The sequence below is a fragment of the Sus scrofa genome, chromosome 1, assembly GCF_000003025.6.
Source record: "Sus scrofa isolate TJ Tabasco breed Duroc chromosome 1, Sscrofa11.1, whole genome shotgun sequence".
In the NCBI taxonomy this organism is placed as follows: Eukaryota; Metazoa; Chordata; class Mammalia; order Artiodactyla; family Suidae; genus Sus; species Sus scrofa.
Window position 1 is genome coordinate 220,840,631 of NC_010443.5, and position 17,965 is coordinate 220,858,595.

The 17,965-nt window shown below is 42.8% G+C and overlaps 1 protein-coding gene across 1 annotated transcript in view; it reads right to left on the reverse strand.

Moving 5' to 3' along the window:
- DMRT1 (doublesex and mab-3 related transcription factor 1) overlaps positions 855-17,965 on the reverse strand; it is a 111,958-nt gene continuing 94,847 nt past the window's right edge. The window contains 4 exon segments of the mRNA NM_214111.1: positions 855-1,832; positions 1,835-1,838; positions 1,840-1,842; positions 1,845-1,989. Coding sequence (NP_999276.1) covers positions 1,835-1,838; positions 1,840-1,842; positions 1,845-1,989 — 152 coding nt within the window. The 3' untranslated portion in view covers positions 855-1,832.

Genomic DNA, 17,965 nt, shown 5'->3' on the forward strand with positions numbered 1-17,965 from the left:
ATCTCTGACATGCTTATCCCGGCTCTGTCAGGCTTTCCAGAAATGCAAGAGCACTGAGGAGAGAGGGCTGTGCTGGGTAAGGGCGCACACACACACGCACCCATTGAGGGATATGCCAAACCTCTCCATCAAAAACACTGGACAGAATTAGTATGATGGGGTCATCTATGGAACAGTAGGAAGTAGAAGAGTCCTGGATCCGCAGAAACCAGAATTATTCAAAGAAATGAAAGGGGTCTGGGCAGTGTGCAGCTAGTGCGCAAGTGAGAAAGGATCTTCATCTCCAAGAACGCCACTACTAACGCCTTGGAAGTGACGACACCGCAGGCCCAGTCCTTCCTGGCGCGCCCCGCAGCCTCCCGGCGGCGTAGCCGTCACAATAGCTACAGCTACAGCCGCCCCGAAGGGCATATGGCTGCAGTAGCAGCAGCCTGACAAGTGTGATAAAATGATCTTCCTTAACTAAACTCGTAAAGCACTGGGCAATAAAACTCAATCTTCTGTAAAATCCAATTAAGTCATTATCTGACTGATTGTATCTTTAATTGAAAACAGAAGTGACAGTAAATTTCTGTGATATATCAGGATCAATCGATACCGCTATACGATTCAGCCCCAAGAAGTGATTTATAATGTCAAACCTATATAGGTAACTCCACATTATTCTCTCTAAAACCACTGGTGGATGAAATTAAGAGTAAGTGCATTTAATAAAAAACAAGATGGTCAGGTTATTGATTACAACAGATGGGGGTGAAATCAAATAGATGTTTTCAAAGCACAGAGCGAAGAAAATACAAGTAATTTCTTTTTTCCTGTTTAATACCGCTCACCAAATATACACACAAGAAAATTCAGTCATCAATAACATTTTTATTTCAGGTACAGCTGCAACTACACAGAACAATGAATTTTTTTCAGACTAGTTTCATTTAAGGATGGCTTCTGTTACATAAGGAAGTACGTTATGTACGCCACAAGCAATTTTTAACAAAATAATGAACTCAGAAATCTGTAGTAACTTTTAGAGGTGTACTTATTTTCAAATCAGATTACAACCTAAGGTTACAAAATAATCTAGATTGCATCCATTTTTTTTCTTGTAGTAGAATGTGTATCATAAACTCTTACATTATTCTAGAAACAACACCCAAGAACTCCGCATTACTTTAAATTGTATTCGTTTCAAATTACCCTTTACAGAAAAGGTTGCAATTCTTAAACACATCAATTTTTGATTCTGACTCTATTGCAGTCATGTTTTAGATCTGAGGGGATGGGGTGGGACTAGGCTTTTCCAACAGCAACACAAACACACAGTATTTCTATTTACTCTAACCTGCAGGTTTCTAAAATAATCACTAACTGCTCTTTTCTTCTCACCAGTCAGGTACTTACTTTGCTAAATTTATATTTTAGCAGTTTTATTAAAATACTAAAATTCAAAAAATATCTAAGGCACCTAAGATTTCATTTTAAAACTAAAAGTAACTTCTACTTATGACACATTTATATGTAAATGTACACAACTACCCCTTTACTTGAGTGAATTACTATATTTCTTGAAAACTACATGTAAACCAGTCATTTTTAAAAAATGAGAGGCACTAGTATTTAATATTTAACTTGGTGAGCAAAGCACTTAATTGTTGCGGATGGTTGTCACAGATCCTAAACTATTCCAAATGTGTTCCAGCCTCTGGGCTAAGCTCTAAGGCGTATCAACGAAACAGGTTCTCAAACAGATAGGTTGGCGGCTGAGTCAAGGCAAAATGTTAACAACAAACCCTGTGTATAAACGGAATAAGCCTGCTACTCCAAGGCAAGGTACCGCTTACTCGTCGTCCTCAATGACGGGAGTGACCGCGAAGCTGCTGGGCTCCGAGGCGGACTCGCATTCAAGCACTCCCTTTGTGCTCTCATTACTAATAGGAGAGCTGCTGGAGAGGGAAACCAAGCCAGAATCTTGACTGCTGGGTGGCGAGAATACTGGGAAGTGGGGAGAGACAGAGGGAGAAGAGTGTTAAAAGTGGCTAGTCGTCTTCTATATTCACTGTTCAATTAGGTTCCAACAAAGAAAAAGGCGCTCTGTAATTTCTATTCCAAGTTGAAAATGTTTTTTCACTCATTAAAATCCCGAGAGCTTCTTTAGAATTTTTTTTAAAAAATAGCATTTCTTTAGAGTATTGTCTATTTCACTGAAGATACAAGTTAGGTAGCAGAGTTTCAATTTTATGTTCATTAAAAACAAAAAATAGTCTGCTGCCACCCCCTCCCCGGGGAAACTACTTCCACCCTTCACTCAGCCCCTCCTCTTTATGTAAGGGATGCTGAGTCTTCTCTGAAGATCCTCTGACAAATTACTTCAAGCAGGAAAGACCTCACCCATGTATTTCCATTTGACAGGTAACCCTAGTTTCTCAATATATAGCAATGGGACAGCTTATCAACTCTCCTGTTACTTTTCTTGGCTAGAGGGAAACAAACACTTGGCTGGGGAGTCAGCATACATAACTTTTAAAAAGGGAAAAGCAGTAAATGGGAAGGAAACTTTTTAAAAAAACATAAAAAGTAAAATGAATTATGCAATACTAAAACAGAAGTCAGGTAAAGGTTTTAATATCAAACCTATAAACATAAAAACTCCACAAGGAAACCGACATTAAATATGAAGGATGGAAAAGTAATAATGTGTTGAACAATTTTTGCAACCTTACAAGCCACAGTAGATACAAAACTTAAGCAAAAGGGTCTCTGACCTTCTTAACCTTAGCCAAGTTTAGATCCACCCCCAGAACTCCCTTCCTGCCTAGTGTGAATGTAATTAAGGGGAAGCTGCAGTGGTAATTTCTCTCCTCATTAACTTCCTGATTGGTTTCAGCCTCAGGATTCTGCCGGGCAGTAGTTTGTCACCAATTCCAAATGGCCAATCGTTAATACTAATGTTTGTGTAACTAACTGCCAGCATCTGCCACGGCTTCTTGTACAACAATAATGGTGAAAGGGTACATTAGTGCTCCTGTGTTAATTCAGCTTGTGTTCATCAATAGGGAAATCTATGATGTAATTAGCAAAATGCATTGGGAGCTGAGTGCTGAAGTCATTTGTAGAGAACTAAATCATAGTAGAAGCTGTACTGGGTCCTGATGTGTTTGCCATCAATACTTATTATGTTTGGAATTTAATAAGGTATATTACCGTGCTGAAAAGAGACCTTTTTACAAGAGAACACTATTTACGCTTGTTATGGGTTTGGAAAAGGTTTGCTGCAGCTAGTGGAACCACACGGAAATAAAAGAACAGAGCTGGGATTTAACAAGTGGATCTTGAACTCCACCGGACCAAATTATTTCGGAAAGCTCCTTTTTTCTAATGCGACATACGGACAGACAGACAGATGGGATAGTTTTGGACAGCTAATTCAATACCAAGGAAGGAAAGAAATGATCTGAAAATTTATAAAGTTAATATATTTGAAAAACAATCTAGGTAATTTCCTGGCAAGCAATTTACTTTTGATATTAATAGTATTTATTTAATTTTAAGTAACTTAAATAAAACCCAAGAATATGAGTTTGTAAGCTGTTTTTTCTAAGAAAGGAAAAGGGCCATTAAATAGTACTTTACAGATAGATGCCCCAAAGCATATACATGCACATATAAATATATATGAGCAACAACAACAACAAAAAAACTGGGAACTTACAAAACTTGAAGCACTCATTTTATTGCGTTTCATAAAGGCTTCTTACTAAATATGAATTTTTATATGAATTTAAATTTCCCTGCAAATCCAGGAAGATTTACGAGTTCTTTTACATGCCTAAGGATGTTAACATATAAACAGACAGCAGACTTTGCTCTGACATCTTGTTACTGTACTCAGTTCTAGAGAGCCAACTAAAAGCCAACCAGAGAGTCTGGGGGTTAATCTACCCACCCCCATCCCCAACTCAAGCCAGTGACAGAAGGTCCTCTGTAAAGAGATGGGAAAGGGAGTGAACATTTACTGACCACTTTGTATGCCACCTACTATAATGAGTATTTACATTTAATGCTCAGACCATTCACTGAGAGAATTATTCTCCCGTTTTATAAAAGAGACCCTGAGGAAGCTGCCAAGGGCAGTGTAGCACCCGTCAGCCCCACCTGCTGGTTTGCTCTCAACCCTGGACCATCCCATCCTTGGGTACCACATTTAGTCACTGGCCATGAACTTTCCCAATCTCTGTATGAGTTTAAAAAGGCAAAATAACTGACCCTTGTCGTTTTAATGCAGAGACTACAAAGGAATAGATAAGCATCTCCAGGCACGTGCGAGCTCTCAGCTTGCCTTCTACCTATACTTCAGAGCTGACCTAGGGAGGCCTCCCGCCCCAGCCATAAACCCTACTCCCCATTAAGCCCACTTGGGACTGAAAAAGGGAAGGATGGGAATTCTGCAGAAGAAAGGAACTGGGCATGGATAGCCCCTTTCTGCTCTCACTTGCCTTGTGGATATTTTCTTGGAAGGTATTCCTCTGACCTGGGACTGTGAAGATGTGCAAGTGTGTGCTACCTGCTTAGACCAGGGAGGCTCCAAGCATTCTTAATGCATGACTGCACTCCAGAGAAGATGCAAATAAAGGTACTCAACCTGTTTTGGAAAATATGTGCAATTTTTAAAGCTTTTCTCCACTCAGAATTTAAATCCATGTTCTTTTTACTTTTGTTCAAGGCTTAGCACTGTCTTTGAATAATAGGCTGTTGAAGTTAGGGATATTAACTGTTTAACTCATTTTGTGTAGCACCTCATTAAATAGTTCCAAGTGCATTAAAGATTCAGTGTTTATCTGAGTGACTAATGTCCAAAATTTATTGTATTATCATCTTTAAATGCAGTCCCTCAGGTACCCTCTTCATTTAAATGCAGTTTCATTGAACTTTATTGGGAGAAAAATTGATCATTTAAAATCATTTTACACTAATTAAAAATTAAAAGCCCCAATTCTCCCTTTTTGCGTGTTGATTCTAATGAGCCCAGAGGAAGGCTAATTTCAACTCAAAAGGTTCCTCTTCACTATTTTGTAAAAATACTAATGCCTAGTGTCCATGGGACTGTGGGGAAAGATACGCTGCTGGCAGCACTAGAAATTGGTTCAATCTTTCTGGACAGCAATCTAGTGACATGTAATAAGAACCGTAAAACTGTTCATACCCTCTGACCCAGTAATTCCACTCTGGGGAATAAACCCAAAGAAAGAAAGAATAATTGGCCCGGAGATGCTCAACACACCACTATTTGCATGAGTGAAGACGTTAGCTCTCTCCTCTGGCGCTGGGGGTGGGGATGGGGGCAGCTGCCTTGGGGTTGGGGGGCAGGAAGCTTTCACAGGCAACAGACAATTTAGGATTGTGCTACCCTGTAATCATCAGTAGGCTCCCACAGCATTTACAGAAATGGAAGAAATGACTTCTGGAGACCAAAGTAGAGACTGAAAAGTAAGAAAAAGAAAAGAAAAAAAAAAAAAAAAAGGAAAACGTGCCCATTCTGTTCTTTTTTTGTGTTACAATGAAAGGTGGGTAAACCTCCAAGGCTGACCCTGGTTTAAACCAGCAAAACCAGTATCTGTTTTCTCTCAAGTAGCCTATTTGTCTACAAAAGCTAAATGGTCTTTCTTTTATTATTATTTAAAAGACAAAACACCTTACACACAATCACTCTTACAAATGCTGGGGGCTGGGTCAGGTGAGTAAAAAAAAAAATTGTTTCAGTGATGCCATCTAACTACCAGTATTCTTTTCGGAAAATATTAGAGACTCCCCCTCACACCCACCTCTCTAAAAAACAAACCAAAAACCAATCTAACTGCTAAATCTTCTGACATTGCAGAGACCCCTGACTTTTAACTTGAATGATCTGTTGGAAATCGGTGGACTGGAACAAATAATTCTCTTCCAGCGATGTGAGAAAACAGGATATTCATGCTTGAGGAAAAATTTTTTTTCCTCTATATGTTAAATTCTGTTAAGCTCCAAGAAACCATTTTAAAACTAAAAATGTGTTAGCAACTCTTCACATAGATGCTGACAGGAAAAAAGAAAAAACCCAAGTGCCAGCCTCTTTGGCTTCTTGGAGTCTGCAGGCCTAAGAGGCTGACGAAAACGTCTTAAACAATGAATTCTTCCGCTTCGTGATAACCAGAGTGTTTGGAAATAAAATCATGTCCAATCAATACCACTTAGCAGATATTTAATGTTTCACAATAGAACTCTTTTCCAGAGTAGGGCTACTGCCCTTCTCACTAACATTTAAAATAATTGGGATTATCTTAGCTGTCCGAGGCTTGGCAGGTTCAGTTTGTACTTTCAAACAGCATTAATTCTTGGCACTCAGAACAAGGGATAAAAGGTAGAGATATGAATGGAGATCTTTATTCCACCTGATCTATCAAGGATTAGAGCTCATTCTTTTCCAGTCCATGCCTGCACTCTAGTGAAGGGGAAGGCTAAGCTGTAACTGATGTAATTAGAAACCACAAGCTGAGAATAAAATAGCCCTTTATTAATCTCCCCCATTTACTACAAATTTACTAAAAAAATAATAATCTTTGAAACAATTAACCGTGTTTTTTCCACCTGTGTGTAATTAAAGGGTAGTGACTAGAGAGGGGGGCTGTTTAGGATTACGCTTTCCCTGAAAACATGATCTTAACTGTCAGTTCTAAAACCTAACAGCAATTTTAAGAGGCCAGCTCTGCACTCTGCATATTACAGAGAGAAGGGGCCACGCCATCATAAATAAGCGTTCCTGTCAATGGAATGAGGCACATTATGTGCGCTTTCCTCCTCGATCCTGCTACCAACAGCCGTCGCAAGCACTAGAAAAAGCCATCTTCGAAAATAAAGTGAACTGATAACAGAAAGCACATATTTATCTACTATCAACACCACCTTTTTCCCTCTAAACTTCATGCATCACATGGATACACAAGGTAATACTCAGAATTTTTTTTTTTTTTTTTTGGTCTTTTTAGGGCTGCGCCTGTAGCATATGGAAGTTCCCAGGCTAGGGGTTAAATTGGAGCTGCAGCCGCCAGCCTAAGCCACAGCCACAGCAATGCCAGATCTGAGCCTGGTCTACAATCTACGGCTCACAGAAATGCCAGATCCACAACCCAATGAGCAAGGCCAGGGATTGAACCTGCGTCCTCATAGATGCTAGTCAGATTTGTTTCTGCTAAGCCACGACAGGAACCCCAATACTCAAACTTTGTAATTCTCAAAATAAACAGAGGTCTTTTGGGCGTTGGCAGGCAGCTTGTGGTAGCACACTGGCTGGGAAGCATGGGCCCACAGGCTGGCCCTGCTGCTGCTGCAGACTAGCTTCTCTGCTGCTTGAGGAACTAGGGGATGCTGCATCCAAGCTGCCCCCTTATCACTTTCGGGGTTCAACTGACACACAAAGGGAAGAAGGCCTATCTATAAGTAGAGCACAAAAAGGGAAGAGAAGGGACCCCGTGCGGCCTTCCACCTCCCCCTGGTCTCCAGTCAAGCATTCCTTCTCTGCCCCACTTCCACCCTCCAGGATAGCTTCTCCTAGACCACAGCATGGCAGCTGCTGGGAGCCCACATTTCCTGTTTCTTTCACAGAAGGGGGGTGGGGGGTCACCGAAACCGCTCAAAGCAAGTCTGTGAATAAGAAACATGCCTGTGACAGCAGCCCTGCCCTGACAGGGAGTCCCACCCTCAAAGTGCCTCCTCAATCCTCACCTCCCCAGAAAGCTCATGCCCGCCAGCGGGTGATGCTGCTGGCTGCTCCTCACCTCCAGAGCTGCACCATAAGCTGGGAGACTTCTCTCACTGACTAACTTCCTCCTGTAGCCCATCCGAAGGAAGCAAAACCTAATAAACACAGTGTGGATTTTCCTTCTCTCTCATGACAACATTCTGAGGTAAATTCTCACACTGACTAACTCAGTACCATTTTCCTCATCAGTGAAATAACCACAAAGCAGACTTCAAAGGAATCCCCTTAACCATGTGGGTGATGGACGTAAACATGAGTTTCCCCACCTGCCCAGTGAGGCTAAGGACAGGTCACTATGGTAATTCCTAAGTACATATTAGTTTCCTTACTTCTTCTGCCTCTAATCTCAGTGTCTTAAAGTTAGAAGATTCTTGCCTTCCAAGGTGCCAGAATCCACTCAGGATTTAGTCTGTTCCTTCCATGCCATATACATGTGCCTTGAGAGCCAGGAACCAGGAATATACATCTACCTCATTTGGGGCCTACATGACAGAGTGCTAAATCCAGCAGGCAAACAACCTGCTCCTCCTTGGACAACTGGTCCCTTGTTATATGTGCTTTGCCCTGTTCATTTTTTGAGACGGGGTGAGAAGATGTGGCGTCACATCAAAATCAAGCAGCAGAATGCTTTATAAACCACACAAAAAGTATTATCCAATGATCAAGCAAACCATTCTTTCAGTCAGCAGTATTTGAAAGCACAAAGAATCTCTTCTTTTGAGCTTAAGTTTGTCCTTAGAGTTGAAAACTTTGTGAAAGACTAGTTAGTCTCCAATGTCCCAAAAGAAGTAAGGGCCTCCTTTTTTGCAAGCTACAACTATTGGGCACCTGGATGAGGGCCTGAGCTTGCTTGGGTACCAGATGCTGACTCTCAGTCAAAGGACCACAAAGCAGGTCTAGGGTGAGGGTACAGGCTTTGAAGGAGGACCATCTTTTACCATCTGAAGACCATGAACAGGTGCCTACCCTCTCCATGCCTCCATCTCCTCATCTGCAAAACAGGGACGGAGCAGAGCACTTAGGATGGTTCTACACAAAGCAGTGGGACCCCGTTAAGTCTGATGCTTATGAAAGGCCCACATTACAACTGTACACAGCTGCACCATGTGGTCACCCCCAGATGTGGCCTGCACCAGATGTGGTCCAAAGTGAACCCTGCTCCTAGCATTCCTCTCCTGCCTTTATTCCCTCTGCTGCCCCTGTCTGCACCAACCCTGCCCCATTTAGTCTTTTTTGAGTGGTTATCATCTATGGTCTATCTTCTCATCTCTAGGGAGGTAGACCATTTTCCCATCACACACCTGCACTGGTGAGGGCAGGAGAGCTGCAGGTTTCCTGCCCCCAGGGCCTTCCCTGCTCATTCTGGAGGATCTGTTAGGCTGGGCTGAGCCCAGCTCCCAACACCGGCCACTTGAGAATCAGTGCAGAAAGACCATGAGCTCTGCTATCAGACATGGCACCTCAATAAAGACCCTTGAGCCTTAATTTCTTTCACTGTAAAAGGAGGGTAATAATGATGAATTTCAGTAAGTTGCTTGGAGGATCAAGGAGATGATGTGGGACAAAATCATGTGTAAACGTGAAGACTCCTTTCCCAGGCGTAAGTCCGTGTACTTCCTTCTGGAAGGAAGTGTGACTTAGTCTCTGTCCTCCACTGCCTAAGATAGGACCAAGAAAATAGTGAGATTTTTTTTTTTTTTCCTTTTTAGAGCCACACTTGCGTCATATGGAAGTTTCCAGGCTGGGGTTGAATCAGAGCTACAGCTGCTGGCCCACACCACAGCCATGGCAGCGCCAGATTCTTAACCCACTGAGTGAGGCCAGGGATCGAACCTGAATCTTCATGGACACTAGTCGGGTTCGTTACCACTGAGCCACAATGGGAACTCCTAAAATTAGTAAGATTTTTATTAAACACTGGTTGATAAAGAGAAAAAAAAAAAAAACAATTAGTGCCAGCATGGCTCAAATTTCCCTGAATGTTTTCAGACAAATTTCAATTCCTATGTCCAGAGAAAGGTGACTTTTACTTTATTTGTCCTTATCTACACACCAGAAGGCTAAAGCTAAGATGAATTCCAAACTGAAACCTGAGCCCATTATTTTGTGCTTTTCTTGGGACTTTAGGTACACATGACCCATTCTGAGGATGGGCCAAGGGGCAAGGAGACTTGGCTGAACCAGGCCGGGATGGGAGCCAGGGGAACCGCCTCACAGCAGAACCAGAAGATCTAATAGAGGTAAAACACTAGCACCTGGTAAACTGCACCCAGCACAGTGCACCCAGCAGGTGCTTAATAATGGATGAGTGAGGGAGAAAGACTATGGAAGTTGGTCTTCACAAGACATGCTGTCACCATAAAACAGGGCCAACCCACACACTGGCAAAGAGAGTCTCAAGACTAAAACCAGTTTCAAGGATTTTAAAGTGCAAAGGTTTTATCTCATTCCGTATGTCTTTACTGGGAAGACTGGGCACTGGAACAAAGAGAAAAACTGCATCCAACACACACGAGGACATGTTCTCTGCCAAAGAGGCCAGCTTTCAACACCACTTTGTGTTGAGCCCACAGGACCATGGTTCCTTGGGGGACTCTGCAGTGCAAACCAGGCCATGACTGGGTGGTCACACATGCATTTGAAAACATCTGAGTTTAAATACATGTTTGATCATTTCAGAAACTAAAGTGGACCAGACAAACAAGAGGCTCTCCAAGTCATGCCTGGAAGAGCTTTTGCATCTGATTCTGGGAAAGCTATTTTGTCAGATACAAAAGGAATCAAACCCATAAAGCAGGCTGTGGCATTTGCCAGCCTAGAAACTAGGTTGGCTCTGTCCAGATATTTTGCAACAAGAGAAAATTTTAAAGGAGCCTTGCCAAGAGTTTCCTGCACACTGAGAAGAAAGACTCACAGATGCTTCTGCCTTAAAGGGCATTATATGACAGAGATCTCAATCTTCATGAGCATATTTAAGACTCAGAGAAAGGCCTAAAGTTTCAGAGTCAATATCACTGCCAGGAGAGCGGGTCATGAGCAGAGTAAATGCAGCTACCTTCTCACCCAGGGCCCTAAATGAGCTCGGCTTCCAGCTAATCCAACAGCCTGCAGTCAGCCTTTCACTTTGGAATTACATCATCTCCGCTAAAGCATGCTGTTTAACCCAATATGTATGATGTGCAGCTTCAGCTATATGACTTTTAGGAACGCTTTTAGTTCAAAATATTCTGCTACTTTGCAGTTCAAAGAACCTAAGAGAAAGTTCTCAAGTCATTTGTCAAGTAGAACTCATGTGAAACTGGCAGCTTTTAATTTGAAAATAAATATTGTACCTCAAAAGATATGCTAGTGGGAGTAGGGAAAATTGCATTTGGTACATTATTTTGTTTTTGTGGTTTTATTTTTATGTTTTTGCTTTTTAGGGCTGTATCGGAGGTTCCCAGGCTAGGGGTTGAACTGGAGCTACAGCTGCTGGCTGATGCCACAGCCACAGCAATGCAGGGTCCGAGCCACGTGTGCAACCTACACCACAGCCCATGGCAATGCTTGATCCTTAACTCACTGAGTGAGGCCAGGGACCGAACCCGCAACCTCATGGTTCCTAGTCAGATTTGTTTCGGCTGCACTACAAAGGGAACTCCTGTTTGGTACATTATTTTATCTTTACCATCAGGAGACGATACCTTCTTCATAAAACAAATGCAGAACATCATCAGTATTGGCTACAAATACTATGCCAACTTTTTGTTCCTTTTCTATCTAGCATTACAGGAAATGTAAGATGAGTAATTGTTAGTATTTTTCTCTGGTACAGAAGAAGGAAGCAAACACAGGACACATTTAAATAAAACATATACCAGATGAAATCAATCAAGATAGAAAATTCCAGGCATTTCCAGACAGGAGGATACATGTCTACTCAGCCACACAGGTTATTTTACCCCCTAAATACAACATGGCCATCATGGACGGATAAGGTGGTTTGGATTACAGGCTCAAGAAAACACTCTTTTGGAATGGTTCACGTTAAGGGTGAAGAGAAATAAGAAAATAGCACAAACTATGTTTTCCCTAGAGAGTATTAACACTTTTACTGAGACCCCAACTGCTAAAAAAAAAAAAATCATATATATATATATATTTCTTAAAACATTTTTGTTTGTTTAAAGCGCCATCTGTTCAATTAGACCCCAAGAAAGGACTTCAACCCTAGAGAGGTTTAATCTGTGGGTAATATAAAACATTCAGAGAATGTGATTATGCCCGCCCCTCTCCAGGGGGTTATGGTATTTTTTTAATTATTTCAGGAGAGAAAACTTCATGTTTTGACAAGTATTTTAGTTTGCTTTCAAGAAAAGATTTTCCTGGGAGTTCCCTCTGTGGCTCTGATTGGTATCCAAGAGGATGCAAGTTCTTAACCCTCGCTCAGTGGGTTAAGACCTGGTGTTGCCATGAGCTGTGGTCTAGGCCTGCAGCTGCAGCTCTGATTGGACCCTACCCTGGCAACTTCCATATGCCTCGTGTGCAGCCCTAAAAAAGGAAAAAAAAAGAAAAAGATTTTCCTCTTTACCTCCAACAGCATCCTATCTGAAGCCAAACTTAACTGGAGGCTTTTTTTAGGGGCTTCTCAGAATGACCCATGGTCTCTTTGGGTGAAAACCTCTGGGCAGGGCCTGCTGATGCTGGTCAACCAAGCTCAGCTCAGAATTAAATAAAAGAAACCAAATGCTGGCAGGTATTCATTAAAATGTAAGACAACTTTAATTTTTTCTATTGATCAAAAAATCTGGTTTCCTTTCAGGATTTTGTTTGCTGTATAAGAGAAATTTTTTTTTATTGTGGTTAACATACACATAACATAAAACTTAACATTTTAATCACTTTTAAAGTGTAGAGTTTAGTGGTATTATTTTCACAATGTTATGCAACCATCACCACTCTGCCATCTCCAGAAGTATGTCATCTTCCCAAAATGAAACTCTGTACCTGTTAAGCAATATCTCCCCATTCCGTCTGTCCAGCCCATGGGAACTACCCCTCTACTTTCTGGCTCTATGAATTTTATGACTCTAGGAACCTCATATAAGTGGAATTATATACAGTGTTGGTCTTTGGTCTGGTTTACTACATCTCCAGGTTCACCCAGATTATAGGCATGTGGCAGAATTTCTTTCCTTGTTTAGACTGAATAATACTCTATTATGGGAGTTCCCACTGTGGTGCAGCAGAAACAAATCCAACTAGTATCCTTGCGGATATGGGGATCCAGTACTGTCCTCGTTCAGTGGGTTGGGGATCCAGCACTGCGTGAACTGTGGTGTAGGTTGCAGAAACAGCTCTGATTCTGTGTTGCTGTGGCTGTGGCCGGCAGCTGTAGCACCGATTTGACACCCCTAGCCTGGGAACTTCTATATGCCTCAGGTGCAGCCCTAAAAAGCAAAAAAAAAAATTCTATTGCTTGTTTAACATGTTGTTTACTCAGGCATTTATCAAGGAACAAATGGACTGTGTCTTGCTTCTGACTATTGTGAATAGTGTTGGCATGAACACTGATGTTCAAATATCTGTTCAAGCCGCTCTTTTCAAGCAGTCGGAGTGTTTACCCAGATATGGAATTTCTGGAACATATATTAATTCCATTTTTTGAGTTCAGTTCTCCACAGCACGGGCACCATTTTAGATCCCCACCAGCAATGCGCAAGCGTTCTGATTCTCCACATGTTCAGCAACACTTGTTATTTTCTGTGGTTGTTGCTTTTATTATTTATTTATTTTGTTTTCTAGGGCCGCCCCTGTGGCATAGAGGTTCCCAGGCTAGGGGTCCAATCGGAGCTACAGCTGCTGACCTATGCCAGAGCACACACACACAGCAATGCAGGATCCAAGTAACATCTGCAACCTACACCACAGCTCACAGCAACACCGGATCTTAACCCACTGAGCAAGGCCAGGGATCAAACCCGCAACCTCATTGTTCCTAGTCGGATTAGTTTCCAATAGCCACAATAGGAACGCCATTGTTGCTTTTAAATAACAGCTGTCCTAATGAATGTGAAGTGTGGGGTTTTGTTTTCTGATCCTTTTATATTAATTCTCCACTTCCTCCTACTCTTCCCCAAACCTGACCTACTGCCCTGTCTCTGTTTTATTTCCACCAAACTTCACTGAAAAAAGCTGGCCCACTGCCCACTACTCATTGGGTTATGCCTGGCAAACTTGTGACTCTTTCATTCCCAGAAAAGTTTCTCAAGGTCACCCGTGGCCTGCAGGCCCCCAAAGCCTATGGCCTGATGTGGTCTTTTCCTCTTTACTCGGGAGCACTGATGCCAACACACCCTCTTCCCTCCATCCTCCTCAGCTGCCCGCCAGGCTTTCTCTCCTCCTGACCATCCCTCAATCCCAACCCAAGTACAGACTCTCCAAACTACTCCACTTGGTCTTCTCTTGCCACATAAGCTTTTTTTTTTTTTTTTTTTTTTTGTCTTTTGAGGGCTGCACCTCAGGCACATGGAGGTTCCCAGGCTAGGGATCGAGCTGGAACTGTGGCTGCCAGCCACAGCACTGTGCCACAGCCACAGCAACGCGGGATCCGAGTCTCTCTGTGACCTACACCACAGCTCACGGCAACACCAGATCCTTAATTCACTAAGGAAGGCCAGGGATTGAACCTGCATCCTCATGGATACTAGCCAGATTTGCTTCTGCTGAGCCACCACGGGAACTTTGCCACATAAGCTTTAAATACCTTCTCTTGGCAAATGACCTCAAGATTCCTAGCTCCTGCCCTGATTTCTCACTGAGAACTACTTCTGTATTTTAAATACCAGCTGAACATCTCCAGCTGGATGAGCTTCCCACTCCTATGTCGGGATATGAACCTGCCATCTCCTCCTCTACAACAAACCCCGAGGTCCTTCCTCTGTGGGTCTAGCACGCCCACATTACTGCAGCTCCGGCGCCACCTCAGACCCTCCGTCTTCCACATCTAAGCCACCACTGCTGCATCCTGCTGTCCTCCCCAGAGCCTCCTGCACCCCCTTCCTTCCAGTCACCCTCATCTGCAGGCACCTGACTACCAGTCCAGTCTTCTCTATTTCCCTTTAATTTACCCAGGATGGCCAGTTAGTTATTCTTTCAGAAGCACGTCTCTTAACAAGATGTTTTTCCCAAATACACACCTTTGGAGACCTCTGAAAAAGTTCAGCCTGGCATTTGAGGAGCAAACTGATTTCCGACTTCTCCCTGAAGGCACAGCCAAGTTCCAGACACACTCCTGCACTTGCTCCTCACACACCCTGGGTTGCCTGCCTCTGACATGTGGGTCCCACTATCTCCCCAACATCTGCAGGTCAAAACCCAGCCCAAAAGCCTGCCTTCCCTGAGCTCTCTACACAGAAACACGCCACTCCTCTAATGCCCAGCGTGCTTTGCCTGAACCTTTCTGTGGCACCATCACTTTCAACTTTCTATCACCTTCCATCACTGACCGAACAGCTCCCCCAAAGCACAGGGCAGGATCCACATTGGATTTGTGGTTCAGGCCCTTTGCCAGTCACCAGTTGAAAGCCTTACCCCTAGTGAGCACTCGACAAGTAGTGTTGAAGAATGAAAGATAAAAAGTCTCATTGGTCAAAGCCCCAGTCTGTTTCCTAGACCCCAACCCACCATGGCCAGCACACCGGATGAGTATGCACAGGAGGAATGGTAGGAGGCAGCTATGATGACAAGGAAGAAGTGGCAGCTGCCAGCCCACATCAAGGAAGAGGTGAGGAAAACTAAAAAAATAAAAAGCAGGTGGAGAACCAGGAGGGCTGGGAGTACAACAATGGATCTCTGTGATAGTGACCCCAATCCCTCAAAAAAGGCTCAGCACCCTGAAGGTGAGAAAAAAGATCCCATTTTGTAAATGTCCCTGTCCCCAAAGTTTGGGAGGCAGAGAACTTTGGCAATTGCAGAAGGAATGATCAACTGTTTGGAAAATTCACTTATGCAAAACAGGTCATTTCTAAGTGATGGGAAGTTACCGTGACATCATGAATCTGTTCTTAGGTGGGCCCAACTTCACTCTGGACACTACCTGAAACGTCAGAAGGATGGAAGCTAGGAGACAAAGGTATAGACATTTTTTCTCCAGAGCAAAAGAAGCTTATAAAAAATAAATTTAAAAATAGGTCATTTGTGCCGTCAGATATATTTTCAATAACTGCTATCATTTCTTTTTCTTTTTTTTTTTCTTTTTTGGCTTTTTAGGGCTGCACCCGAAGCATATGGAGATTCCCAGGCTAGTGGTCTAATCGGAGGTATGGGTGCTGGCCACAGCCACAGCAACTCAGGATCTGAGCCATGTCTGAGACCTAGACCACAGCTCATGGCAACGACGGATCCTTACCCCACTAAGCAAGGCCCGGGATCGAACCACAACCTAGTTGGATTCATTTCCGCTGCACCACAGTGGGAACTCACATTTTCATTATTATTGATTGATAACTGATTGAAGATGTGACAACACAGTAAATAAGCCTGTTTCAACAGATGGAAATAGAACTCTGGCCCCAACAATGAGTGAATCCACCTTCTTCCCAAGCACACCTGAAGCATGAATACAAATGGACCAGTAATACCTACCGATTAACAAAGCAAATCTCCAAAGATTTCAAAGATCTTTCAAACCTCTGAAGTCTTGGAAATTTAAGTCTTTGCCTATCAGAATAACTACTAAGGAAAAAACCTCTCCGCTTTAAAAAATGATGAATAAGAAAATAAATTTCACTGATTCTGACTAACCAACAGGCCAGCATTTGGTCACAATATAATTGATTTCACCCTTAATGCTACTGTTGAAAGTATTTAAACACCCAGGCACTGACTCCAACCCACACACTCCTCCTCGATCCTACATTCCAAGCCGATGAGGTATTTTCACACTTGGGTCGTCTTCAGTGAAGACTGTAATTAAATCTTTAATTTGAAAACAAGAGCGAAAGTCCGGCACTCACTGCATTACTGGCCACCCTCAAAGCTCAGAGCAAAGCGCAGTCAAATAACAAATGGCGACCTCAGCTCCTTCAAGCTTAAGTAATCTGCTAATTTCAGAAGGCACCAGCTCATCTCAAAAGGGACCAATTTACACATGGAACTGCTTCCCACTGTTATCTGCTAGCTTCCTGGGAATCATATAAACTGTTAAGTTTATGTGCTGCCTGGCCTTCTGATTACACCAAACTTTAATTTCACTTACTTTTTTTGTATTTTCTCCTTTTTCAGGGCCCCACCCGAGGCATATGGAGGTTCCCAGGCTAGGGGTTGAATCACAGCTGCAGCCCCCAGCCTACACCACAGCCACAGCATTGCAGGATCTGAGCCTTGTCTTCGACCTACACCCACAGCTCACAGCAACACCAGATCCTTAACCCACTGTGCAAGGCCAGGGATTAAACCCATGTCCTCATGGCTACTGGTCGGATTCATTAACCACTGAGTCACAATGGGAACTCCATACACCAAATTTTTAAAGCATAAATTTCAGAACAAACTTTATTTCATATCCACAGTGTTGGAAGAGACCAAGAGGGAGCTAAGTAGCTAGGAACACAAGGACTGCCGCTTCATGTACCCCCAGAACTAGCTAACACTTGCCTGAAGCATTAAAGAAGGCAGCGTGGTGCGAAGTGGTTACTTCATTCACGGAATGTTTACTGAGCATCTGCTCTATGCCCAGAACTGTTGTAGATAAAGAGGACGCAGCCATGAATAAAACAAGCCTCTGTTCTCATAAGGAAAATGCCAGGGACACCTGTAATCAGACACCAGGGACTGGATTCTAGTTGGGTCACTTACTGGTGATGTAACTGTGAGCAATAATTTAATGCTCTGAGCCTCAATGCAGACATTCTTTAATAGAAAACAGTAATGTTAAAGCCTGTTGTAGTTAAAAATAAAACTCAATTAGACACTACTCTGTCCTCTGCTTGTCTCTATCCATAATAAGGGAGCAAATGATTAGTAAGTGCTTCACACATACACGAGAGATCACTGGAAGCAAAACTGGGAGGAAGGTGAATTTTTCTCAATTACATCTTTACCTGATCCTTCGCAGCTCCCCTTCCTCTGTGTACTCCTTTTCTGTTCTTAGATATCCTGTGCTCCCTGATCTGCTCTGGTCTTCCCTCTGCCAAA